At 60.3% G+C, this 25,526-nt stretch overlaps 10 protein-coding genes across 10 annotated transcripts; 7 read left to right on the top strand and 3 right to left on the bottom strand.

Moving 5' to 3' along the window:
* Positions 1-479: 479 nt before the first annotated feature.
* Positions 480-2,708, bottom strand: SDRG_13913 (hypothetical protein). Its single transcript, XM_008620014.1, has 2 exons — positions 1,159-2,708; positions 480-1,111 (listed from the first exon to the last, which is right to left on the bottom strand). The coding sequence occupies exons 1-2, from the start codon at positions 2,678-2,680 to the stop codon at positions 789-791; spliced, it is 1,845 nt and encodes a 614-aa protein (XP_008618236.1). The 5' UTR covers positions 2,681-2,708; the 3' UTR covers positions 480-788.
* Positions 2,709-2,997: 289 nt separating this feature from the next.
* Positions 2,998-5,193, top strand: SDRG_13912 (hypothetical protein). Its single transcript, XM_008620013.1, has 11 exons — positions 2,998-3,243; positions 3,289-3,435; positions 3,480-3,518; positions 3,562-3,674; positions 3,724-3,907; positions 3,955-4,104; positions 4,152-4,292; positions 4,336-4,677; positions 4,721-4,837; positions 4,880-4,957; positions 5,005-5,193. The coding sequence occupies exons 1-11, from the start codon at positions 3,124-3,126 to the stop codon at positions 5,119-5,121; spliced, it is 1,548 nt and encodes a 515-aa protein (XP_008618235.1). The 5' UTR covers positions 2,998-3,123; the 3' UTR covers positions 5,122-5,193.
* Positions 5,194-5,997: 804 nt separating this feature from the next.
* SDRG_13911 (hypothetical protein) lies at positions 5,998-7,018 on the top strand. Its single transcript, XM_008620012.1, has one exon. It carries the CDS (start codon positions 6,053-6,055, stop codon positions 6,899-6,901), a length of 849 nt encoding a protein of 282 aa, XP_008618234.1. The 5' UTR covers positions 5,998-6,052; the 3' UTR covers positions 6,902-7,018.
* A 796-nt stretch (positions 7,019-7,814) lies between these two features.
* On the top strand, positions 7,815-9,885 carry SDRG_13910 (hypothetical protein; the record flags this gene model as incomplete). Its single annotated transcript, XM_008620011.1, has 7 exons — positions 7,815-8,219; positions 8,268-8,688; positions 8,730-8,795; positions 8,842-8,975; positions 9,018-9,249; positions 9,299-9,485; positions 9,531-9,885. The coding sequence occupies 7 exons, from the start codon at positions 7,815-7,817 to the stop codon at positions 9,883-9,885; spliced, it is 1,800 nt and encodes a 599-aa protein (XP_008618233.1).
* Positions 9,886-9,933: 48 nt separating this feature from the next.
* On the bottom strand, positions 9,934-10,197 carry SDRG_13909 (hypothetical protein; the record flags this gene model as incomplete). Its single annotated transcript, XM_008620010.1, has 2 exons — positions 9,934-10,079; positions 10,122-10,197. The coding sequence occupies 2 exons, from the start codon at positions 10,195-10,197 to the stop codon at positions 9,934-9,936; spliced, it is 222 nt and encodes a 73-aa protein (XP_008618232.1).
* A 522-nt stretch (positions 10,198-10,719) lies between these two features.
* Positions 10,720-15,669, top strand: SDRG_13908 (hypothetical protein; the record flags this gene model as incomplete). The annotated part of the gene is made up of 1 exon (XM_008620009.1): positions 10,720-15,669. The coding sequence occupies one exon, from the start codon at positions 10,720-10,722 to the stop codon at positions 15,667-15,669; it is 4,950 nt and encodes a 1,649-aa protein (XP_008618231.1).
* A 297-nt stretch (positions 15,670-15,966) lies between these two features.
* On the top strand, positions 15,967-18,162 carry SDRG_13907 (hypothetical protein; the record flags this gene model as incomplete). Its single annotated transcript, XM_008620008.1, has 1 exon — positions 15,967-18,162. The coding sequence occupies one exon, from the start codon at positions 15,967-15,969 to the stop codon at positions 18,160-18,162; it is 2,196 nt and encodes a 731-aa protein (XP_008618230.1).
* Positions 18,163-18,180: 18 nt separating this feature from the next.
* SDRG_13906 (hypothetical protein) lies at positions 18,181-19,592 on the bottom strand. The gene has a single exon (XM_008620007.1). The coding sequence runs from the start codon at positions 19,583-19,585 to the stop codon at positions 18,248-18,250; it is 1,338 nt and encodes a 445-aa protein (XP_008618229.1). The 5' UTR covers positions 19,586-19,592; the 3' UTR covers positions 18,181-18,247.
* Positions 19,593-20,280: 688 nt separating this feature from the next.
* Positions 20,281-22,339, top strand: SDRG_13905 (hypothetical protein; the record flags this gene model as incomplete). Its single annotated transcript, XM_008620006.1, has 12 exons — positions 20,281-20,469; positions 20,515-20,697; positions 20,755-20,918; positions 20,978-21,061; positions 21,111-21,273; positions 21,325-21,517; positions 21,561-21,668; positions 21,718-21,906; positions 21,955-21,996; positions 22,053-22,112; positions 22,162-22,236; positions 22,283-22,339. The coding sequence occupies exons 1-12, from the start codon at positions 20,339-20,341 to the stop codon at positions 22,337-22,339; spliced, it is 1,449 nt and encodes a 482-aa protein (XP_008618228.1). The 5' UTR covers positions 20,281-20,338.
* An 836-nt stretch (positions 22,340-23,175) lies between these two features.
* SDRG_13904 (hypothetical protein) lies at positions 23,176-25,448 on the top strand. Its single transcript, XM_008620005.1, has one exon. The coding sequence runs from the start codon at positions 23,184-23,186 to the stop codon at positions 25,377-25,379; it is 2,196 nt and encodes a 731-aa protein (XP_008618227.1). The 5' UTR covers positions 23,176-23,183; the 3' UTR covers positions 25,380-25,448.
* The last annotated feature ends 78 nt before the right edge of the window (positions 25,449-25,526 follow it).

Raw genomic sequence — 25,526 nt, 5'->3', positions numbered from 1 at the left:
GCGTGGCTATGGCCGAGGGGTGCGGGCTCGTCCATGTCACTGCGATGTGCGACACGCCCGACCAGCTCCTCGGCCGCTCTTTGCTACCCGGTACAAGAACCGACGACCACCGCAGGCGCCGCTTGGACTCTATGGTAGGCGATGAGCGTGTAAATCAACTTCGCCCAGCCCACTCCGCACCACGGCCGCTCCCTCGACGCAGCGCAGGGTGATCGGCTTTCTCGCTTGGCAGAGGATCGCAACGAGTTTGCACTTGGTACATTGCTGCTTGGTGACCGCGTCCTGCATTGCAGAGGCAGCCACGGCGTCGGCTGTCCATTGCGTCGTGTTGAGGCCGATGCGAGGACGGGGCTGTGCACCCAATGCAAGCCAGCTCGTCGTTTGCGAATACTACGGCGGTGGCACATGGCGTCGTTGTACTAGTACCTCGGCTTCGCCGACGTCCACTGGCTCGTACGAGCAACGTTTCGCAGAGCTCCATGCTGTTAGGCCTGCAGTACGCTGATGGAAGTTGAAGGATGCTGCACCAAGTGTTTCTTCGTCACGTACTGTACACGTGGTAGCGCTCGGTCGCGTCCCGAGGCCTGCAGATGTCGTCGCACGACGTGGGCAAGAGCCAACCTGGTTGGTGGTGTGCTTACATCAACGATGCACGGCTTCTAGGCTCCAGTCGGTGCTGCAGCTATGCGTAAGACTACGGTCCTCTGTCAAGGATGCTCGAACCGACCGCGTCCAGGCGCCAACGCTTGCGACCATCGACAGCCTCGAGAAGCCGGCAACATTCGTTCTTAGTACAGACGCCGACGGCGGCTAGGGCGCGGCGACGAGCTACGCGACGGCTCATTGAACGAAGACGGAGGGTCGGACCGGTCGTCGGACGATCGGTTCGACTCGTCGTCGCTCGGCTCGGCCGGCGCCGACACGGGTCCGATGCGCACGTGGTCGGCGCCTCGCGCAACCCGGTCATAGTAGCTCAGGAGCCGCGCTCGGGCGGCTTGCATGTTGCGATGGCGGTCGTAGAACGCACGCAGCGCCTTCTCCACGGCGCTGGGCGCGTCCGACTCGAAACTGTGCTCGCGCAGAAGGACCCAGTTGTCTTCGGCCAGCACCACTAGCATCATCCCGTCATAAAGAGAATGCAGCAGAGGGGACACGTACCGCCGCAGATCTTGCCAGAGCCGCGCACCGCGCCACGCTCATACGCCTCGAGGAGCCAGTCGGGCGTCGATCGGTACATGAGCCCGGCGCTGTCGAGGACAAAGATACCGTCGACGCTGTATCTGTGCGGACGGAACCCGAGCGAAATCAGGCGGTGCCCACTGCAGAGCCGGTCGTGATAGGCGTCGGGCACCTTCTCCGAGGCGGCGGTGCCGCTGGGGAAGGCCATGAGAAAGGCGCCGTCGCTTCCAAACGCCACCGTCGCGTTCGGGGCCATTTGCGACTGGAAGAACGCTGAGGTGTGCTTGGACCAGCAGTGCGCGCCGCTACCGTCGGGCTTGGCGCCGCTCACGTACCACTCGCCGTTCGGGCCGAGCGCCGCGTGCGTCACGTGCCGGCCTTTTGTGATGCAGTTGTCGATCTGGCGGTCCATGTCATCCGGCAGGTGGCGTAGAATGCGCTGCGCGTACGAACCGTCCCACTGGGCTTCGTTGAGCACGAGGAGGTAGTACTCACCTTGCAGTAGCACCAGTGCTTTCTGACCGGCGGGCTCGGTCGCGAGCCGCGGGGGTCGGGAGGTGTACAGGTCGCTTTGTGGCACCGTGAGCCAGCCTTTCGCCACATGCACATGCACCATGTTGCGAGCGTCGTCGATGGCGTAGCTCTCGCAGGCGAGAACCGCACGCGCTGTCATTGTCTCGACGATCCCGCCCACGCGCGCCAAGGCATTTGTCGACACCTTTGTCGTTTCTTCAAGTTTGAAGATGTACCGACCCGTGGTCAGTGGAAGCTGCCGCAGCTGCGCCAGACGCACCCACTTGGTTGTGCGCTCGAGCCGAGCAAACGCCTGCCCGCTCGCTGGAGTGACGACGAGGTCGGTCGAAACGACCGTGCCGGCTGCGAGAACGTCGCCAACGGTACTCGCAGCCGGCTGCGCCGAGACGCGCGTCGGCTGCAGCACCTTGTACACCCTGACGCCGCGCACGGCGTCGAGGCGTGTGGCCATGACCACGCCATGGCGCGCCTCGTAAATGTACCGCGGTTCGCCGCTGCCAAAGCCTTGCAGCCGCAAAAAGACTATGTTGTCTTCGCCATATTCGCGCCGGTTGGCGATGACCAGCTGCCCCGGCGGCAAGATTTGAGGCGCGCCGGTCGGCAGCATCGCGCGCTCCGTGTACGCTGGAATGCGCGGCTGCAAGCACAAGTGGATCGGCTCGAGAAGCTGGTAGACAAAGTAGCCGTCTTCCGGCAGCGCTTCGTGGCGGGTGGACGACCGCGGAAGGCTAGTGCTCGCTTGGCGCGTTGTGCCGCTTTGCGAGCGGGCTTCCTGGATGGCTTGCTTGAGCGTGTGGTTGGGCACGACGGCGGCGGACGCCACGCGCTGGTTGGTGACCGGGCTCGTCAGCCGCTGCTGGAACCAGCGAGTTATCTCGCTGCGCTCGTACGAGTGGCCGTCGACCGCCAGCACGGGGTCGCGCATGACGTCGCGCGAAATGGGGCAGACGAACGACGTCAGGTGCATTGCCCCAACTGCAATCTCGCCACCTGCGGATATTATGCGTATGCGTTTTCAGAGGTTTTATCCTTGCCAACTCGAGTGACGCGTGGCGCGCCTCCATGCGAGCGCTATCCTGTGCCCACGCAGGCTTTGGGATGTATCCGCACCTTCTACGAGACCTTCGATTTGCAAGTACTGCTGTTCAAACCATGCGGCGGATCTTTTGGCCAGCTGCTCTGACAGCATGCCACGTCATGGTCGCCGAATGTGACGAGGTCGGTTTGCTTGGGTATCGGTGCAGAATGGATCGCGCCCCAACCGGCGGCAACAAGCCACCGTGGGCCAAGAGCTCTCTTCTCGACTCCGCTGCCGCTTCAACCGACGCCCGTGGCGCACCGGTCGAAGAAATACGGTAGCGACTAAAGATAGCCACCGAGCGGACACTGCTCATTGAACCTTTTACCCAAATGGACGGAGACGATTCTCTCGAAATCCTTCGCGGAAAGCTTGTCGCGGGCCATCGGCGCGGCCATTCGATCGTCGTTGGCGGCGCCCACGAGCGCCAGAAACTGCAGAAGGAGCACGAGGTGCGCTTCCGGTGGTGCTGCTCGTGCGACGGTCTAGACGGGTAGGTGCAACGCCTGCAGAGCGTGCTGGAGAAGCAGACCAAGGCGCTCGAAGAGTCCCAAGAAGAAACGCAGCTGGCCGCGCGCATTGGCCAATCCCTCTTGCGTCAGAACCAGCAACTCGACTACGAGATGGAAGATCGCGTCGGCAGTGTGCGTCTTCGTACGCCGTATGTGCGTGCTTTACACCTACGTAGCTCACGCAGCGCTGCGAAGATGCCGAGGCCCATGTCAAGGTACTCCCCTCTTCGAAACTTGTATTTTGTACCTTCGCACTAGAGCCTGAGCGCCAAAGTCGCCGAACTTTCGGCCAAGTACCGCGTCCTGGACCTCCAGCATGCCAAGGTCCTACACGACCAGAGCGCGGCAGACGCCGACGGCGCTACTGCAAGGTTCACATATCACGATTTGAATCAAGATGGACGCATAAAGCTGCCATAGATGTGTGGCCAAGACCCTTCGCGACGAGTTGGCGTCGGCCAAGGACGACGCTCGCTTCCTGCGACGCGCGCAAGACGACTTGCTCACCGAAATTGCGGGGCTTCGCGAGCGCAATATCGCCCTTGTGGCCGAGACCAAGCAGCTTCACGCCGAAAACACAGCACTTCAGCGGCACTGCGACGACGTAGGATCACTGTTTCTTGTCCGAGGAGCACGTCACCTTGCATATAGCTGCTTGACATCAACCACGAGCAAACTCAGCGCGTGCGTCAGCTGGAGGAAGCCCACGCAATGGCAGTCGAAGCGCTCCTGGAGGTGCAGCCAAAGTTCAAAGCGCTTCAAGTCAACCATGCGCAGTCTCTCTCCGAGTTGCGGCTTCTCGTATGCACGCTTACATGCAGTATCTCGACGTCTTGCTCGTCCCGTAGACGGAGCAGTTCGAGACAACACGAGACGACGCCGAGTCGGCGGCGGCGCAGGTGCACGCGTTGCGCGACGACCTCGCCGCGCTCACCGAGCAGCTCGAGCAGGAGAAGCGAGTGGCGCACGATCTGCTACTAAAAAACGAAGTTGGACACATTGTCTATTCAAGCCCGTGACACGAGCGCGTAGGAGCTCGTCGACACCATTGCAACAGTCCCAACGCCAAAGCACTCGCGCCAGCCAAGCGAGCTGTCGTCGCCGCGTGGCTATACGCGACAACTGAGCGGCGCGCACAGCCGACAGCCGAGCGAGTTCGACTTGAGCACGATGCTGCACCAAGAATCGGCGCTCGAGCGACGCCGGGCAGAGATCCTCAAGCGCGGGTCGCTCTTCCACGAGCTCTCCATTGAGCTCGAGAAGGAGTTTGTGCGGGCCAAACAGTCGCCTGCCAAGCTACCCATCCCTGCAGCCCCAATGTCGTGCGCCACATGCCCACTGCTCATGCAGCGCGAAGCCGCGCAGACGCAAAAGGCAAGCAAAGCGCCAAGAAACGAGCTTTCTGACGATCTGCTAGGTGGCTTCGTTGTCGCTTGAGGTGCAGCACCTCAAGCAGCGACTGGCGACGACCTTGCCGCCACCAACGACCGTGAAAGCCAAGGACGACGACCTTGTCGACGACATTCTCAAAGAGGTTTGTGCATCGTGGTTGAGGTGGAGCTCATTTTGCCACAAGTTTTTCGTGCTCACGGCTGCCGCCATCAAGATGAACGGCGCGGGCTTGGAAAACGACCGCTGCAACATCAGCAACGAAGTAGTGTCGACAGCATACTCTATGGCGTGGCTCATCGACGGACGTAGGTCTTGTACGAGAAGGCGATTGAAGCGGGCGTGACCTTTGAGCGCTACTATGCGTGGATCCAGCACGAGTTGGAAGGCAAGAACGTCCCGACGCGCTACCTTCGCCGACGAGTGTAGGCGGATACTGCACGCCTGTCTTCAACACAGATTGATAAGCCTTGGCAACTGCGAGCTGGGAATTCGAGAGCAGACAGACGACGGTGTTGACAGACGCAGGGACAAGCACGCATCGGCTTGCTGAGAGCGAGCGCTGGAACAATCGCTGCTGATGCATCTGAGTCGCATCGCGCAAGCTACTGCAAGGTAGCAGAATCTCGACGCGTCGCATTCCGAGAGCATGTGCGTGGTGCCGTAATAGGCCTACCTTCTAGCGTCGAGTAAGAACTTGTTGGTGGGCCCCTAGGTGCTCACGTCGTTGAACACTATCAGATCGTATCGAGTAAAGACAATATTTGGCTGGCTCCTCCATCGACGAGGTGTTGTGGAAGGTACCTGGCGCTGACCACGGTGCTGCAGCTGCACATGCGAAGGACGGCCCTACCCCTTGGGTCACATGGCGATCCCACGCAGGCGGCAGAAAGGTCATGGGTGTACGCGCAACGACTTTGAATCTAGTCGAATCAGATTGGTGCATTCGGTGTGGATCTAACGTTAGGTGGGAACCACACTGCAGAACCGAGGACCAGACGACGAGAATCTGAGATTTCAATCGCCTGTCGGCATGCACGATCGCATACACGTCTTCACGTGGCGGGCGTGCCTGCATACAGCGTAATACAAGGGCAAGGACGGGTGTTCTAGGACGTCTCTCACAGCAGTCGGGTGTGTAGGCGTTTTCAGATTCACCGAGCTGGTCGTTGAGGCGCCTTGTCGACAGGCGACCATTGAATCTTGACGTTCTGCTAAGACGATGGCGCTGGTTGTTGACGTGAACGTGGGTAGCCAGCCTGCGCTTGTCTTCGTATCTTCGAGCGTAGCCAACTCAGACGCCGGCATTGGCCTCGACGCGGCTACGTGAGCTCATTCTCGCATTGACCACCAAGCCAGTATGACGACATTCAACCCTGCTGCCTCCGTGCACACGCCCACGAACGACGAAGCGCTCATCACGGACGCGCCCTCCGCTCGCCACTCGACTCGCCGTCGCGGCTGGCTGCTCCTGGCCTCGCTCGTGGTCGTTGGTGCCGTCGTTGGTGCTGTCGTGTTCGTGGCCTCGCCGTCGTCGTCGGCGTCGTCGTCGGCCACCCAGCTGTCGGCAACGGACGAGCTCTCGACCGCGGTCAACCTCCCGCAAGTCATCCTTGCGGCACTCCAAGAAAACAAGCCCAACCTCGCGCAGCTCGTCAAGGACAACGTCCCGGCGTCCGCGGGCAAGTGCAACGAGAAGAACCCGCCCAAGCCATGCAAGGAGATGGGTTACCTCTACAACGAGAAGGGCTCCAACTACAAGGCGCTCGCGCGTTGGATCTCGGGCCTCAACGTCATCCGCTTTGAACAAGTCGACCTCACGGCGTCGGCCAACGGCACGCTGAGTCTGCGCTTGAAGGCGACGTTCCCGGCGCTCCCCGCAAGCCTCCGCATTGACGGCTGCCTCGGGTCGCTCTGCTCCAACATCGCCGACGACACCAAGACGTGCTGCGGCACGGAGAAGACCGTGACGCTCGTCGCGTCGATTGGCTGCAGCGAATCGTTTCCATTCCTGCGCAACGTGCAGTTCACAACGGCGACGATCACACCGATCATCGTGACGGTCAAGGCGCTCGGGCAGACGATCACGAAGGACCTGACGCCGTCGATTGAAGCCAAGTTCAAGGAGATCGTGACGGGCCCGGGCTTGGAGTACGCCAACACCAAGCTCAAGGAGCTCTACGGCGACGCTGTCCAGTGTGCGCAGTAAATAGCCTCCCCGTATGTGTGTTGTGCAACGTCCAACGCAAGTCCCCAGTGCAATGTCAAGTTCTATCTCGTTCACCGCGTCCTTTAAGACCATCAATTTGACTGTCCTGGTTGCACATTCGGTGGTTGACTTCTCTAGTACGCTCCGGAGCGCGTCCTTGCACCCAGAGCTATTGAACACCACACCTAGTATGTAGCCCAGAAGTGCGCAACGACGTACCATGTCGGTTTCGTAGAACCGAAAACGAAGAATTCTTAGAGCCGCAACGAGGGAACATCCATGACCTGTTCTAGAAGATGATGGATGACACAGCTGATGACGCTCCTTGCGTGTCGACGACGCGGGACCTATCCCATGATGGGTGATACCCTTCCTGGCAATGAATGAGTGTCTAGTAGGGCTAACTGGAGTCGATGAGGACGACGGTCTAGTCGAGCGACAAAATGTGGACATGATCTGTCCATTTTGTCAGAGGAAACCGAAATCATCGGTTCTGGCCTTTCTCTCGGGCGAGGGATGCGCACGTTGGTTGAAGGCAACCGATATCAACTACGCTTCAGTATAGCGACCTGGGTGCGAGAGACGTGCGCCAAAGGTCCACGAGAGACGAGGTGCGGGCTCCGCGTCGCTGGCACAGCCATGCGTCGCATACAAAGTGCAAGTGTGCGTGGCGCGCCAGAAACGTGGGGAGCAGCCTTGTATTTGATTGGTCAAAATTCGAGCGTAGGTGGGGCAACTGTCTCTCGACCATCCTTCATCGCGGGCGCTCATTGGCCATTATTGATGATATATAGCCAATGCACTCGCGTGGGATGGACACGAGCGGGCTTTTCGGCCAATCGGTGGGCCGCATGAGTAAACAGCGCGTCCGCTCGCCATTGTTTTTCCATCCGGCGACGAAGAAGAGAGGAGGATGATGACGAAGGCAGCGTACGAGGTCGACACGATGGTCCACCGCGACTCGCTCGGGGACCTCCACGCAGTACAGTCCTGCCCCAGCGGCCGCATGAAGATGGAGGAGCTCTTCCGGCAATGGCTCTCGCTGGAGGCGACCAAGGACATGATCTGTGGCCTCGTCGACGACGTCAAGAGCGGCCGCGAGGTCGTCGTGCCCGCAGCCCACACCAATGTATCTATCATCGGCGGCCTCGCCCAGGTGACGAGCAACCCCGCAGACCCGTGTCGGTCGCCGAAGCGGCCGCCGAACCACAGCCCGGCCATGGGGCCGAGCCGGCGAAAAGGCTCGGCCGGCTCGGTCGAAGACATCAACATGGGCATGCCAGAACCGCTGCAATTGTCGCTGCCCGAAGACGCCGAGGTACGATGCGCGGGGGTCAAATGGGCACATGTGCAACAAGTGTTGTAGAGTGACATGTCGGCCATGATCCCCAGATTCTACTTCCCCAAGGAGGGCGGTCGCGGCCGTGGCCGCGCCTACTCACGCGACCGACTGGACCGAAAAGAGCGCGATATTGAGGAGCGCTTCCGACAGGCCGGCGCCGGCCCTGATGGCATCACCGTCGATAGCTTCGTCTCGATCACAAAGGACCTCTGCGGTTTCCCGAGCTTCTTCAACCTCCCGCTCTTCCAGCGGATCCGCAAGCTCATGCTCAACCTCGACGCGCCCGAGGACGATCTCTCGGGCCGACTCTTGACGCTCGAGATGTTCCAGACGTACTGGGCAAAGGAGATCCAGCCCTTTGACAACATTGAGCGCTTCTTCCGCCTCGTCAAGCAGCCCCAAAACGACTACATTGAACACAGTGACTTTGCCCCGTTCCTTCACGGTACCTTTGCCTTGCGTCTCGCTTCTCATGTATGGAGCTAGAGCTCCTCAAGTACCATCCGGGCCTCGAGTTTCTCTCGGGCACACCGGAATTTCAAGAAAAATACGGTACGTCCACGCCATTTATCTGCAAATCTGCTCACGTTTACGGTAGCGGCCACGGTCGCCGTGCGCATCTTCTACATGGTCGACAAGGACAGCAGCGGCCGGATCACGCTCCGCAAGCTGCGGCGGTCCAACCTCGTCGAGGCCTTCAACGTGGTCGACGAAGAAGAAGATATCAACAAGGTAACCTGACGTCTCTAGCTCCATACCTACCAAGCTTTGTAGGTCAACGCGTACTTTTCGTACGAGCACTTTTACGTTCTGTACTGCAAGTTTTGGGAGCTCGACACGGACCACGACTTTCTCCTCTCGCGCGACGACCTCATGCGCTACGGCGGGCACGCGCTCACGCGCATCATCGTCGACCGCATCTTTGAGTTTGGTCGCCGGCCCTTTGCGCGCATGCAGACGCTGTCGCCGGACGAGAAGCAAAAGCTGAGCTACGAAGACTTCATTTGTGCGCCGCTTGCATTCGACTTGCATGGGGCTCATGACTGCATGACTAGATTTCATGCTCTCGGAAGAAGACAAGGGCAACCCCGTGAGCTTGCGCTACTGGTTTGAGCTCATCGACATCATTGGCGACAACGTCATTCGCGCCGACGAGATGCGCGTGTACTACGACCACCAGATCCACCGCATGGAGTGCTTGGGCCAGGAAGTCGTGCCCTTTGAAGACATTATGTGCCAAATGTACGTGGCGGCTAGAAGCACTGGAGCTGATTTGGAGGAGCGTAGGTCGGACCTGCTGCACCCGGCTATCGAAGGCGACTTTCGCTTTACGGACTTTACGCGGCCGGACAAGATTCGGCTCTCGGGCGTCTTCTTCAACGTGCTCTTCAATTTGAGCAAGTTTATCGAGTTTGAGCAGCGGGACCCGTTTCTTCTGCGGCAGCAAATGGCCGAGCCTGAGCTCACCGACTGGGACCGGTACGCGCGCGCCGAGTACGCGCGACTCGCAATGGAAGAAGAAGGCCGCGAGAACGACACGGCCATGGAGATCGACACGATGGACGGCTGGTACGGCAGCGACGACGACGTCGACGTCATGGGCAGCACCGAAGCGCGGACATCGGCCGAAGCGCCGTTTTAGAAACCACATACAACCATAGAGACGACGGGAATTCGACTATATAAGCGACTAGTGCTTCTTCTTGTTGCGCGTCTCGTTGCACTCGCGCAAGAGCTTGACGACGGCTTGGCACTTGGACCAGTTGCGGTCGTACTCGGCGAGGCAGTCCTCGAGCTTGTAGTACTCTTTCGCACACTTGTTGCGCTCAATCAGATCTATGATTCGAGATGGGACTTCGATCACATCTGGGATGCTACCTTCAATGTCGTCAAAGTCGCTCTTGCTACCGAGATGCTGCGGCGGCGGCAGCACGGTCGGCGGGCGGTCGGCCATCGGGACGCTTCTTCGGGCAATGTCAAAAAGGCAAACTGAGGCCAAATTCGGTCGTGTAGCTTCAATTCGGACATGTCCTGAAATACACTATTTCCGTGCAAAGGCAGCTGGTCGTCTCGCGTCGCACGCGCGGGTGCGCACCGGCATGCAGCGGTGGGAGATGCTTCTTCGACGAGTTGAGCCCGCGCCGATCTTTGCGGCCAACGTGCAAGAGCTTGCTCTCTTCTCTGCACACCGCCTATCACCCGGTATCTTTACACTATTTTCGTTACAATTCTCGCCCGACCTGTGCATCGCTGCACCGTTAGCCCGCGGACGCCGGACAAAGCACGCGGCCGCCGCATCTGCCGCAGCGCTTCCTGGGCTGCGAAAGACGGGGGCCGAACTCGGCGCGGCTGCATGTCCCACGATGCGTTCAAGAGTACACTATTTCCCGTCGTATCCGGATCGAATGAAGGGCCGAGTATACTGAATCCAAGAGAAATCGGTGGGATTGTGTTGTCAGTGACTGACTTGACGGCAATGGAAGCGCGGAAATCGCCGACGTCCGCAAGCACGTCGTCGTCGTCGACGCGGGAGGAGCGCGAGCCGCTCGTGCCCCCCGAGCCGAGCGAAGAGCCGACGCCCCCATCAAGCTACGGCTCGCATGAAGCGCTGCCCGTGACCTGCGACGACGAGGACTACGACTATGTGATGGCCTTCCCGCACGAGCCGCCGGCGATCGGGTCGCTGACGAAGCAAGACATTCTGCACCGCTTGCACCAGGCAGGCTTGAGCTACGAAGAGGTGCCATCGACGTCAGCCATCTTTTGCAAGCTGCGCGCCGACACGGAGCGGCTACAGAAGGAGGCTGCACGCGTGCACCTACCGCTGCTGCTCGACGCGACCGAGCTCGCGCAGGTGGCCACGTCGGGCTTGGCAAGCCATCACATTGAGCCGTTCGCGGTCGAGAACCCGCCACTGACGTTCCTCGACCATTTCAAGCGGCCGCGGTACCCGCCGTACGACTGTATCTACATGCCGTACGCCAAGCATGAGCCGCCGTCGATCTACGCGCCCCACGACGGCGAATTCTTCTCGGTCATCCACCGCATGCAGCTCATGGAGAGCATCTTGACCAACGTGCATGGCGGCGGCGCGGGCCTCGACCTCGAGAACCTCTTGACGCAGGGCGTTATTCTCGCGTGCTACCCTCTACACAACCGTCCACAAAAGGCGTCGCTGCAGCGGTCGCTCCTCTCGTGGTGCCGGCGGCCGTGGAAGCAGCCGCTCGTTCAGATCCGCGACTACTATGGGCCCAAGATTGCGCTCTACTTTGCCTACTCGGGCCACTACGCGACGTGGCTTCTCGGGCCGGCGCTGCTCGGCCTCGCGATCACGCTCTGGCAGCTGTACCCTGTCTCGATCCCTGCGCCGTACGCCGACTGGACCGTGCTGCACTACGTGCTCCCGATCTACGGCGTGCTCATGCTCGGGTGGGGCTCGTTCTTCCTCAAGCACTGGTCGCGCCGCAACGCCGTGCTCGCAATGGAGTGGGGCATGTCGGACTTTGACCGCGTCCGCAAGACCGTGCTCCTCCCGCAGATCCCGACCAAGCTCTACCAGCGCCTCCTGCGCTACTCGCTCAGCTGGGGCGCGGTGCTGCTGCTCGTCGTCGGCGCGGCGGTCGTTGGCGGCACGATCGTCGACTTGTACGCGACTTCGTCGTCGTCGTGGATCCAGGGCAACACGACGCTGCTCGCGCTCTTGATCGTCGCGCAAATTGCGGCGTTTGGTCATGTGTACAACCTCCTTAGCGTCCGGCTCAACGACTACGAGAACCACTCGACCGAGGCTACGTACGAGCTCGCGTTCCTCCTCAAGTCGGTGGTCGTCGGCCTCGTCAACGCCTTTGCCGCCATCTTGTACGCAGCGTTTCTCGCGCCAGTTCCCATCGCGGACCTCCCGTGGCTCATCTACCGCGTGTACGGGCTCCTCATTCTGCTGCACCATGGTATGTCGCTCTACAATGCGCGTATGCTCGCTGTGCAAGCCAAGGCCGGCGACGCTGCCTCGAGCTTTGCATCGTCGCCCGAGATGGAGAAGCAGTTTGCGATGGCTGCCTACGGCGCATACGAGAGCGCCCGCGACCACTTGACGCTCGTGCTGCACTTTGCTTTTGCGACGCTGCTCGCTGTCGTGACGCCGTTCGTGCCTGTGCTCGCATTGCTGCATCAGTTTCTCGAGATGCGCCTCAACAGCTCCAAGTTGCTCTTCTTTAGCCGCCGCCCGCGCCCGCGCGAAGCCGCCACGCTCGGCCCGTGGCTTGTCGTGCTCCACGTTGTGCTCACGATCGCGCTCTGCACCAACGCCGCGCTCCTCGTGCAGATCAACCGCGCCGATGGCCCGCGCCTTGTCAACAGCACGGCGAGTGGTGACAACGACGCGTCATCGCTCACGTGGTCGCTAATCGCGGCCTTTGTGTGCTTCCGCCTCCTCATCACGGTCGCGTACCAGAACGTCCCGTCGCGCGTCCGCCTCCAGCGCGAGCGGCAAGCGTACTACGTCGCCAAGCTCTACTACAAGGCGTTTGGGTGGCCCGCGCACATGGAGAAGAGCAAGTCGTCCACGTCGCACCGGTTCGACTATGCGCTCGTGTTTCCCAACCCCGAAGGGCCGAGCTGCCGCGACCCGCTCGCGATGAATGCGGTCCTCGCGCAGCTCGACGCGGCCGGCCTGCAGTACAAGGTGTACCCGTCGGACGAGAAGCAGTCGACGTACATGGCGTCGCACGTGTTTTGCGAAGTGCGCGCGACCGAAGGCCAACTGGCCGCCGAGGCCGCACGCATCCGCCTCCCGATGCTCCTCGACGAGATGGTGCTCAAGGACAAGGCGCACGAAGGGGTGTTTGACTCGCTCCACGGCCGGCTCGTCGATATGGTCGACCGGCTCCGGTCCGAAGCGCAGCGTGTGCACCTTGTGTTGCTGCTGCAAAACATGCTCACGCAACCGGCGTTCCTCGGCGACCTCGAACACGACTCGATGCACGGCACGACGAGCATGATGGCGGAGAAGCTCGAGTCGTTCTTGGCCGCGCTCGACCACCGCGACGTCCGCGCCGACCAGCGCTTGACGCTCGAAGCGCTTTTGCACGAATTTAAGGAGCGTCTCGATGTGGACATTGACGGCGAGCAGTTTCGCGACGACGACAATGCACTCGAGAGCTGCCTCTACCGCATGGAGAGCTGGCTCGGTGGCGCGGCGCCCGTCTTGCGCAGCGTCCGCCACTTGGACGCCCCGGTCGAGCCATCGGCGACGATCTCGCAAGAACGCATCATGCGCCACATGGTCCACGAACTCGAGTGGCTCCGCGCCCAAGCGCCGCTCAACGAGCTCTACCAACAACAGCACGCGTGGAAGTTCAACCTCGGGCACTGCGTGTGGTTCATGGAGCAGCTCCTTTTGCACTGCGACGTCTCGCCGTTGCAGCTCGTAGCGCGCAACGCCGACTCGCCCCTCAAGTGGTTCCACATGCACGACTACGTGGCCGAGTTTGACTCGGACAAGCTCTTCCCGAACGTGACGGTGCTCTTGGACGAGTGCCAGTGGCTGCTCGCGATTCCTGCGAGCACGCCGTACAAGGCGTACCAAGAGTTCCGCGCGCGCCACCCGTCGTCGCTCGTGCTTCCGCTCGTCGATGCGCTCGAGCGCTTTATCATTGCGACGCCCGACGTGGACATTGTACCGTTCTACCTCGGGACGCCGGACCCGCGATACAACCTCTTGGCCAAGCGCTTCAAGTACCGGCCGTACCAGTATCTGCACATGCCGTACACGCCGCTGCGGCTCTCGAAATGGCAAGACATTTATGCGCCGACGAATTCGCACTCGGCGTTCTTCCCGCAGCAGCGCGCGGTCCTCCTTGACAGTCTCCTCTCCCAGCACATTCAGCTCGACGATCTGCTTGCGTCGCACGTGCTCGTTGCCGCATACCCGCTCCATGACGAGCCGGAGCTGCGCCGGTTGGAGACGACGTGGCGCGGCTGGAGCATTGCGCAGCCGCTCGAAGCGATCAAAAATTACTTTGGCCCGGCCGTCGGCATGTACTTTGGCTACCTCGGGCACGCAACCAAGTGGCTCGCGGTCGCGGCCGTCGGTGGCATCGCGCTCGTGCTCGCGGAAGCGTTTGACGCGTCGCCGCTCGTCGATGCGGTTGGTCTGCCGGTGTTTGGCGTCGCCATGGTGGTCTGGGCGACCTTGTACATCAAGCACTGGACGCGCGCCAAGGTGATTCTCGAGCTGCAGTGGGGCCTCACGACCGACGACGGCGTGAGCAAGCCGCAAGTGCCTCTCGTGCGCGCTGCGTACGCTGGCGACTTTATCCGCAACCCGGTCACGGGCCAAAAGATGAAGTACTTCCGCAAGAACGCCCGGCTGGCTCGTCTCGCGTTGAGCTGGATGGCGCTTCTCGCAGTCATCGTCGTCAACGCCGGCGGGGTCTACGGCCTCTTTTACGCCGGCGAGAATGCGCTGCTTCTGCAGCCGACGCTCAGCGTGCCGTTCCTTCAAGGTCTCTGGCTGCTCTTGATGGACGCGGTCTTTGGCCCGATCTGCGCTGCGCTCACAACGTACGAGAACCACCGGACCGACCTCTCGCACGAAGACGCATATGTGCTCAAGGCAGCGATCTTCATGATCCTCAACTGCTTTGGGAGCCTCGGCGCGCTCTTCGCCCTCGTGCCCGACCCGCTCCTGTTGCCGACGCTGCGCACGGCCTTGTACGTCCTCTACGGCGTGCAGATTGTGTACCGGGTGGCCTCGAGCGTGCTTGCATTTGCGCTGCCGTCGGCGCCGTCGCGGTCGACCGAAGCGCAGTTTTCGCAGGGCGAGCTCGATGGCACGCTGCTGGTCCACGCGCACCTGCAGCGCGTCTTGCACTTTGGCTACGTGCTCCTCTTTGTCGTCGCGTGTCCGCTCGCGCCGCTCCTCGGCTTTGGCCACCACTTTGTCGAGATGCGGCTCCAGGCGCTGACGCTGACGGGGTATGTGCGCCGCCCGCGGCCGCGCCCGATCGCGCGCCAGTGGTATCTGGTCATGCTGCAGTGGGTGCTCACGCTGGCGATTGGCGCCAACGCGTATCTGGTCGTGTACACGAGCCACATTCTGGACACGCACGACCAGCTGAACGTGCTCCAGTCGATGGACGGCTTTTGCGGCCTCTTGATAGTGCTTCTCTTGCTGCGGTCTGCGGTCAACGTCCTCTTCTCCGACTTGCCGCTGCGCGTCACGTCGCAGCTGGAGCGGCAGTCGTTTGTCGTCGAGCGCATCTTGCTGGATCAACCCATGTACCTCGCCGACCCAGCGCCAAAGAACGCGGGCAGTACCAGCATGCTCTTGCTGCGTCGCGGCAGCAGTATGAGCAGCGAGCGCGTCAGCGACGTCCACGACGAGGACCACGTCTCGGACGACGAAGAGGAAGAAGGCTTTGTCTAGCCAGTGATTGCTCTCTCTATATATTAACGCAAGCCAAGCATCTCGATGTTTCGTGTTGAACGACGTACGACCTGCGATGGACGACGAAGAAGTGCTCGGCCGAATCGGTCGAGTCCGGCGCGTGCATGGTCAAGTTGATGTGGTGCAAAAGACGTTCATCTTTTTCAGCCAATGGCATCGCGATGCTCTTCTTGTACCCAATGGCCTTGCAGACATCGTCGATAAATGGACCAATCCCATGGCCGTATCTTTTGCGCGCAAGCAAATCTTGACCGTCAATTTGCAGTTTCTCAAGCCATGGCCGAGACGCAGCCGCTCTGCAAGCACGACCCGTGGGCCTACGCGCTCGTGTTTCCAAACGACGACGCGACCGTCGACGCGTCGACGATGACGCTCCAGCCAGCCGCGCTCGAGATCCTCGGGCGGCTCTACAGCGCCGGCATCGAGACCAAGCTCTTCCACTCGGCAAGTCTCTCGACCGCGACCAAGACGCCGTCGCTCATCATCTGCAAGCTGCGCACGACGCACGCCTTTTTGGCGTCCGAGGCCGCGCGCATTAACCTCCCGATGCCAATGAACGCGGTCAAGCTCCGCGCCATCGCCGAGTCGGGCTTCATCGGCACGGACGGCCGCCTCATCGAGTCGTTTGCGATCGCGCAGCTGGCGACAGACACGTACACGCCGTACGAGCACATCCACATGAAGTACGACGTCGCGCCACACGCACAAGCGCTGTACGAGCCGCACAGTCATGAGCATTTCTTCTCGTCAACCAAGCGCCTCTTGCTCCTCGAGAGCCTCATCGTCAACGTCGCGCAGCTCAATCTCGAGGCGCTCAAGGCCCAAGGCGTGATCCTCGACTGCTTTCCGCTGCACGACGACGTCGAGCGACCTCTCTTGCGTGACGCGCTCACGTCAATGACGTACATGACGTGGCACACGCCCGTGCACGCAGTCAAAAACTACTTTGGGTGCAGAATCGGGTTCTACTTTGCGTACTTGGTGTTTTACTCCAACTGGCTTCTCATTGCGGCGCTCGTTGGCCTCGGCGTCTTCCTCCTCGAGGCGTCCATCAAGACGCCGCTGCTGCACTTCGTGTCGGGCAATGCGACCGCAAGCTTCTACCTCATCCAAGTGTACACCGTCCCGCTCTTTGGCGCGTTTGTCGTGCTCTGGTCGACGCTCTTTCTCGAGAGCTGGAAGCGCCAGACCGCGACGCTCGCGCTGCAGTGGGGCACGACCAACATCGAAGAAGTCGAGCAAGTCCGGCCGTCGTTCCAGGGTGTTCCGGCCAGCTGCTCGATCACCGGCGCCCCGATCAAGTACTTTTCCGAGGCTGAGAAGCTCTGGCGCCAACTCGTGTCGTGGGCGATACTTCTTGCGCTCATTCTGGTCGACATGGCTATCGTGGCGCTTGTGTTCTATCTACGCTACTACCTCACGCAGACGCACCCGACGTGGTGCAGCGTTACGATTTCGGGCCACGAGCTGAGTTTGAGCTCGCCGATTTGCTCCTGTGTCAACGTCGTCCAGATGAACCTCATGTACCGCATCTACGACCGCCTAAGCCTCCGCATGAACGAGTATGAGAACCACGCGACCGACTCGGCGTACGAAAATCACTATCTCGTCAAGAGCATCCTCTTCAACTTTGTCAACTCGTACATGGCGCTCGTGTACGTCGCGGTGCTCAAGAAGCCGATCGAAGGCAAATGCTGGGAAGACGACTGCTTCTGGGAGCTCCGCTACTCGCTCATCATCATCTACGGCGTCCAGATCGTCGTTGGCAACGTCAAGGAGGTGTGGGTGCCACGCTTGTACAACAAGCTCCTCGGGCACCGCACGGTCGCACGCTGCGAAGTCGACCTCCGGTCGCGGGCTGAGCAGCAGTTTCTGCAGACTGAGTATGGCTGGAAGGGCTCGTTCGACGACACCCTCGAGATGGTCCTCCAGTTTGGGTACTCGACCTTCTTTGTGATTGCCTTCCCGCTCACGCCGCTTCTCTCGTACGTCAACAACGTGATTGAGATCCGCGTTGACGGCTACCGGCTCACAGTCGACTGCCGCCGGCCGGTGCCCCGCAACGCCGATGGCCTCGGGCTCTGGGTCGACGTGCTGGAGAACATGGTGACCTTCTCGATTGTCTCAAACGCGTACGTGATCTTCTACACGCACGGGTACCTCGGCGACGTCATCGACGTGTATCTGTGGCAAAACGTCAACCGACCGTACTGGGACCTCGCGCTCTTTGTTGGCTTTGTGACCATCGTGCTTCTCTTCCGCGCAGTCCTCGCCATGTGCATCGACGACGTGCCAGCTGCTGTCGCCAAGCAGCTCAAGCGCCAAGCCTTTCTCGTTACCAAGGTCCTCGACCAAGTCGTCGCCGACACGGACGTGGCCAAGCGCCGGGCGATCACACCGGCGGCGCTCACGACACTCAACATCATCCACGCCAATGATTCGGATGGTCATGGCTCGTACGGCGCCGTGTAAGCTTGAAACATTGATACATTTGGGTTGGGGGTATTTTGGTTTGAGTGACTTTAATACAATAAGAGTTATATAAGAATAGGTAGTACTAGGGTGCGATGGGGCGGAAGAAGGTGAGGATGATGGGCTTGGGACCGCTGCGAAGCTCGGCTAGAATCGTGTCGTACGTGCAATCGATCACGCTGCGGTAGTTGAGCTTGATGAGCTCGTCGCCGACCTCGATGCGCGTGCCCGGGGTGGTCGACTGGTAGGAAACGTCGCTACTGGCCCGCGTCCGGACGACAACGGGGCTCGGGTCGCGCTTGGAGAGCGCAATCTGCAGCGGCGCAACGCCGCTCCACACGACGTGGTAGAGGCAGCCGCTCGCGATGCGAAGTGGCGTCGTGAGCTCGGACCGCGGCGCGAACCTCAGAAGCGCGGGCTTGGACAAGGCAGCGAGCCGGTCGCAGACGTCCGGGAACGTTCGGCCGCGCGTTGACTCGCCATTGATGCATTGCAAGACGTAGCCAACCGCGAGGTGCCGCATGCCCGGGTTGCGCGCGTGGACGATGCGCTCGATGACGGTGGCGTTGTCGCTGTCGGCGTGGAGCACGAGCCCGAGCGTCTGGTGCGGTAGCCAGAGCACGTCGATCGCCGCGGTCGGTGCGGGTCGCCGGCGCCCCGCGGCGGTCGAGAGCTCAAAGATAAAGGTCCTTGCCACTTCGGTCGGCGGCAAACAAAACACGTGGCTACCGTCCAGCACGAGCGCCAGCGGTGAAGCCGCGAACGGTGGCGCGTTGTTGATCGCGACGAGAACGTCGCCGACCGCAATGGTAAAGACATCGGGCGACCCGCTTGTTGTGGCATGGACGCTGTGCACGACGTAGGCGCCGTCGCGCTCTTCCAAGCAGACGCCGAGGTGCATGTGGGCGGGCAGCTCGACCGTGTACGAGCGCGGTGCCGTATACGCACCAAAGGCAGCGTGGATACCGAGACTCGCGCTGCGCCGGTGCGACGGCTTGGACGACGCTGCGACGATGATCGGAGCGGGTCCATTGGACGCGTTGTCAAGGTGGATGACATCGACGCAAGGCTCGTTCCGACTTGTGGTGACGCTGTGGCGAAGGCTGTGCGCATGTTCGGTGAGGCTTGGCTCGTACGAGACGCACCGCCGGTGGCGCGGCGCGGGGCTCCACGAGTGCTGCTCCGAGTCGACGCTCAGCGTGGACGCCGTGAGCGTCGACGTGCGGCGCTCGGGCAGGCAGAACTTTTCGATCTCCTTGGCAAAGCCCCGGCTGGATGAGGTTGTAGGGAGTTGGCGCTGCGAGCGCAGGAGAATGCTGCTGTTGTTGTCGGCAAGGCTCGACCGACGGCTGCTGTTCGTCGGGTCCTCGGCCAGCTGCTGCTTGAACGCGGCAAACTTGGCTGGCTTGGCCTTGAACCACATCGAGACACTTGGGAAATGCTGAAACGGAGACGGAGATGGGCCGATCAGTTGCGTGCATTTAGAGTCCCACCCAACGCCAAATCGGGTAGCAATCACGCCAAGGCGGCGCCGGGCTACTCAAGCCAGCAGCGACACAAAGCGCCTCAAACGTATACTAGTACACGCTATAGTACAGAGAGCGGCTCTCTAGCGCCGTAGCGAGGGCGGCCCATTATACCTCGGGTCCACTCAGGTGGCAGTTGAAGAAGGGCGAGATCCGGCCACTTTCCGGTGAGTTTCGAACCAGTTCATTGACATGCCTTGCCTTGCCTTTGCATTGGTAGCTAGCGTTCGTACCCGGATCCTGCAGACATAGATGTTACTGCTGCACGCACGCTAGCGCTTGCCACCGCGCACGTCGTCTGCGGCGGAGTAGTTGTACTATGGTTGTCATTCCTATCTCAGCCGTACAGAAACGGCCTGTGGGGTCCGCCGTTCCCGAGACGCAACACACAACCGCAGTCCTTCTTGGTGGACCAAAGTTGCGTTCCATTAGCGTGCGCAGAGGTATGCATGGCTCAACACGCCGCCGAAAATCTCAAAATTTAGCGCTCGGTGAATGGCTCGACGATTCACTAGCTGTACGCATGTGCCAAGGTGCAACGTGGCCAAGACGAGCCACGAACCTTGCTGACCACGAGAAGCCAAACGAACGCGCAGCTGCTCTGCGATCACCATGACGCTGCCGGCGCCTCGTGCTGCCACGTCAGACAGATGGTCCGGCCCAAAATAGCCCCTCAAACCAGATTTGGGCGAATGGACGCCGAGTCCGACGCGCCGTCGGCGCACGAGGGCCTGCCGCACGTGGCCACGAGCGTGATCCAAACCCACAAGTTCAAGACCAAGTCGGATCCAGAGCTGGGATGCGTGGTATCTCATGCACACTCTAGAGTTCAGAGCCGCCTTCGTCGCAAGATGGGCTGGACGCGCAAGCAAGCCATGCTCGAGCAGCTCTCGCGGCAATGTCAGGACCATCTGGAGCGCCACGGCACGCTGCCAGTCATTCCCGTCGACATCAAAGTCGACTCGCTGCGGCGCGCGATACGGCGGCGCCTCACGTTTGCCTCCGAGTGGTACACAACCGACGACGACGAGGCCATTCAACATACCGGAAACAACTCATCGATTAGGACCGAGTACTTCTACACCAAGTTTTTCTTCCAGTCGCCACTCGCCGTGCGCTTGACGGCTGATGTCTTTTGGCACTACAGCATCGCGTTCTTTGCCATGGGCGAGCATGACGGCCATAGCTTTCTCGATCTTTTGCACGCCCACGCCCAAGGGTCTGTCGCAGGTAGGCCTCTCCACTCGACGAACGTTTGCTCTACGGTAGACGATGCCTCGTTCAACTAGTGCTCTACGGCAAGCTGCTCACCAAAGTCCACAATGTGACGTTGCCCACCGGCGCCGCCGACGAGTTCCTCGACTTCTTCCCTTGTGAGCGTCGTTCTGGTATCGTACATGGCTTCTAGTTTGGTTGGATTAGACCTCGTCTCCCGCACCGTGTACAAGGTGGCGCAAAAATCGTACCCTGAATTCGTGTTTCAGCTGCGCCGCCTCGCGCGGCAGTCGCTGATCCACACGGCGTGCGTCTGGACGACTGGTATTACCGCGAAAAGCGCGTGCTGGAAATCCTGGCGCGTTGAAATGTACATACTCTATTCGCACGCCAATTAATAAGTTGTATCCACGAATGCTAGTAAAAAGAAGAAGCTCAAGCACGCGCCAAAGCCCAATCTCATGGTGCGGGAGCTCGCAGACGACGAGCGCGGCCTCACCGAAGACCTTGGGAGCGACGACAGCAACGAAGAAGACTCGCTCTCGGACGAAGATGCGGCGTTCTCGAGTGTGGCATTTGCCGAATTCAAGATCGAAACCGCGGCAAGCGACACGGTGGGCACGCCACGTCAGTACACATGTGCATATAGATGTGTAGGCCTCGAGCGCGGCCGAGGCGCTGCGAATGATGGACGTTCCCCAGCGCAAGTACGCCCACGGTCACTTGGAGAAAGCGGACCTCGCGTTTAGCGCCCCCGTCCGCGCTGTAGCGTGCAGCTAAGTATCGGTGTATCGAGTTGACGGACGATTGATAGATTATGGACAAGTACCAGTACTCGGGGCTGCAAGGACGCCGCCTCGGTGTCGCCCTGCGCCTCTCAGACAAGGAGCACCAAACGTACAACGTGCACAAAGAACAGCACAAGGCGTGGCTGGACCACCTCAACCGACCACTGCGACAAACCCAGAGCTTGAGCAGCTTGACGCTCGAGGCGGACGACGAGGTACGCTCAATGCTTCTGCAACGGTACAACCGAGTCGTACGTGGCCAGGGCAAGCAAGTGTTTGTGCCGAAATGTGAGTTTGAGCTCGCGGTGGGTCAACGCTGCTAGCGTCACGTGATGACGAAGGATCCATTATGGTCTTCTAGAACCCGGTGGCGGAAGCCCGCGCCAAGCGGCTGCTCGAAGCCAAGCAAAAACTACTCGAGGTACGCCATCGCGTTCCCTGAGAGTCAAATTCAATGTTGCTTGTGGCAGCGGGAGCAAGAGTACGTCGGGGAGGTTATCCAGTACAAGCCCGCCATCGTTGTCTTTGGCCAGCGCCTCGATCAAGTACACTTGCTCATGTACATGATTGTGTCAACGGCGGCGGTTGTAGCACCTCAAGATGAACCCGCTCCGGCGCAAAGCCATTTTAGCACCGCTCAAGTCGTAGATCATTCGCACAAGCAAATGCAAACTGTCGATAGCTTACTTCAAAGCGACGGGGTTCTTGGTTTTCCAGATTCGCGACAAATTTCAGCGCAACCGACTTCAAGAATTCGAGACTGGACCAGCCCACTTCGTTCTCAGGGCTCGGTGCACCAAGACTGACGGTGCTTTGGTCAGCTCGAACGCCGGTTGTTGGTGTACGTGCCCACGACGCACGTGCACTCGATTGGGTGCGTCTGCGCGGTAACTCGTCGTAGTACAGCGCACATTGCCGAGTTGGCCGTGAAGCTTCCGCGTGCATTTATATGCATCCTGCAACCGGCAAGCCTGCAACAAGCCGACGACAACTCAACTGCTACAACCTTACCATGGCGCTTGACGACGCGCGCTGCTGCTCGTGGTTGTGCCGACCAGTTGGGTACCTAACCGGCTCGTGTGTTCGATTGCGAGCGTTCATCTTGGCCATCCACTCGTGGATGTCATTGACGTCGGCCTGTCTGCGGCCCAGGTGCGCGCACTTGATTGCTGCGTCACATCCTATCATCCAATCGAAGCACTGGAATTGCCGTGCGCGTGTCGCAAGCGCGCACTTGCAGGCGGCCATCCAACGCTGCCGCCGGGTTGTCGCGCCTGATCGTCCGGATACGAGCGATCCCCATCAATACAAACCAAAGGCAAAGTGGAATCCTCCGGATACGGAACCTGGGGCCAAAAGTTGATATGCATCGTACGTTCATTTGATGTCTTGTACGCTTTTTATATGAATGTACGTAGTACAATGTACGTGGCGTACCGAACGCTGCTTCGCGACCGGCGATACGAAGGAAATTCACTTTGAGATTTGCACCATGTCGAACAAGGCCGCTGCCAAGAAGCGCAACGAGAAGCTCATGGCGACCTCGACCAACTACGGCTCCGTCTACCTCGACGTGAACGACCCGGGCCAGCACTGGGACTACGCCATCGCGTTCCCCAACCCGGAGACGCGCAAGTCGCCGGCGCCGGTCTCGATGCAGGAGATCCTCGAGAAGCTCCACGAGCATGGGCTCATCTTCAAGCTCTTCTACTCGTCGACGCGCGACATGGTGCTCTGCCAGATCCGCTGCCACTACAAGCGCCTACAGATGGAGGCCGACCGCATCGACATGCCTGTGCTGCTCGACCCCAAGGTGCTCCAGGCGACGGCCGAGCGCGGCTTTCCGGAGCTCGGCATTGCGCCGTTCGCGATTAGCGACGTCAAGCGCCTCTACGACTTCCACCCGTACGAGCACATCCACGCCGCGTATGAAGACGACGAGGAGCACCAGGATCTGTTTGCGAAGCGTAACTTGGACGGCTCGGTGTTTGCGCCCGTCGAGCGCATGAAGCTCATCGAAAGCATCATCGTGTCGCACGAGTGCTGCAACTTGGATCTCGATGCGCTCTGCATGGACGGCTCGATCCTCGCGTGCTACCCGCTCCACAACGAAGACGAGATTAAGCACCTCGCCAAGTCGTGGATCCCCAAGGTCGCGGCGCCGTGGACGCAGCCCATCGAAGAGATCCGTGACTACTTTGGCGAGCGCATCGCCTTCTACTTTGGGTACCTCGGCCACTACACGACGTGGCTCATCTACGCGAGCATTGTCGCGTCGATCGTCTTCCTCATCAAGTGGTTCACCGAAACGGAGGAGCGCACGATCAAGAACCCCGACGGCACGGAGATCAAGTCCGAAGTCCCGTCGGTCATGACGTACGTCATCCCGATTTTCGCCGTCTTCATGTGCATCTGGTCGACGCTCTTTATGGAGTCGTGGAAGCGCCAGCAGCAAGTATACGCGATGAAGTGGGGCATGACCGAGATTGAAGGCGAAGAGAGCACCCGCCCGCAGTTCACGGGCGAGCCCGTCTTGAGCGCCATCACGGGTGCCAAGACGCGCTACTTCCCGTACACCAAGAAGTACCAGCGTGTCGCGGTCTCGTGGGCGCTTCTCTTCTTGCTCTGCTCGGTCGTCATTGCGATCGTCGCCGGTATCTTCACTCTTCGCCACAACCTCGTCGAAGGCGACAACGCGTGGAAGGCCGAGTTCTTGGGCTTGAAGATTCCCGTCGGCATTGCCGTGTGCTCGGGTGCCAACGTCATCCAGATTATCATCATGGGCAAGATCTACTACCGCAGCTTCTACCGCCTCAACGAGTACGAGAACCACGAGACGGACGCGCAGTACGAGAACTCGCTCGTGCTCAAGACGTTCGTCTTCCAGTTCATCAACAACTTCTCCGCGCTCATCTACATTGCGTTCCTCAAGAACATCTTTGAAGGCCCGAGCAACACGCGCCTCCACGAGCTCGCGTACTCGCTCGCTATCGTCTACGGCTCGCAGCTCGTCATTGGCAACGTCAAGGAGATCCTTCTCCCGCGCGTTTGGGTCTGGCTCTCGAAGCGCTCGATCCTCAAGCAAGAGGCCGTCGCCGAGCACCAGTCGGAGGCCGAGAAGGAGTTCTTCCTCGCCACGTATGAGTGGAGCGGCACCTTTGACGACTTTACCGAGATCATCACGCAGTTTGGTTTCTGCACGCTCTTTGTCGTCGCCTTCCCGCTCACGCCCGTGCTCAGTCTCCTCAACAACTACCTCGAGATCCGCGTCGACGGGTACCGTCTCCTCTTCGAGAACCGCCGCCCGCGCCCGCGTAACGCGAGCAGCATTGGTCTCTGGATGGAGATTGTGGAGTTCATGACGACGCTCGCGATCTTGACCAACGCGTACGTGGTTGTGTGGACGTCCAACACGTTCGACTTTCTCGAGGTCAAGTACGCGGGCCACTCGAACATGGTCGAGCTCACCCGCGTCGAGGCGTTCATGATCTTTGTTGCTGTCATGCTCGCGTTCCGCTTCTGCATCGCCAAGCTCATCGCGGACGTGCCGCCGTCGGTCGTTGCGCAGGTCAAGCGCCAGCTTTTCTTCAACAACAAGGCCATCTACCGCCTTCCCGATGACATTGTGAGCAAGTACTCCCGCCGCCCCGACGACGTCTTTGACATGACGATCCAAGAGTCGGGCTAAGCTCGATGTAGTTTGCATCGGGGCCACTACACACTGTGTTATGAATATACGTGTCATTTGTGACCATGATGGGTGGACTGTACGAGAAGCACGGGACTGTGCTGTCGGCATGAGTTGTTTGACAAATAAGATCCGACCGATCCGCGG

The sequence above is a fragment of the Saprolegnia diclina genome (assembly GCF_000281045.1).
Source record: "Saprolegnia diclina VS20 unplaced genomic scaffold supercont1.64, whole genome shotgun sequence".
Classification (NCBI taxonomy): Eukaryota; Oomycota; class Saprolegniomycetes; order Saprolegniales; family Saprolegniaceae; genus Saprolegnia; species Saprolegnia diclina.
The sequence above is the reverse complement of the archived record's forward strand: the minus strand, read 5'-3'. Positions and strand labels throughout refer to the sequence as shown.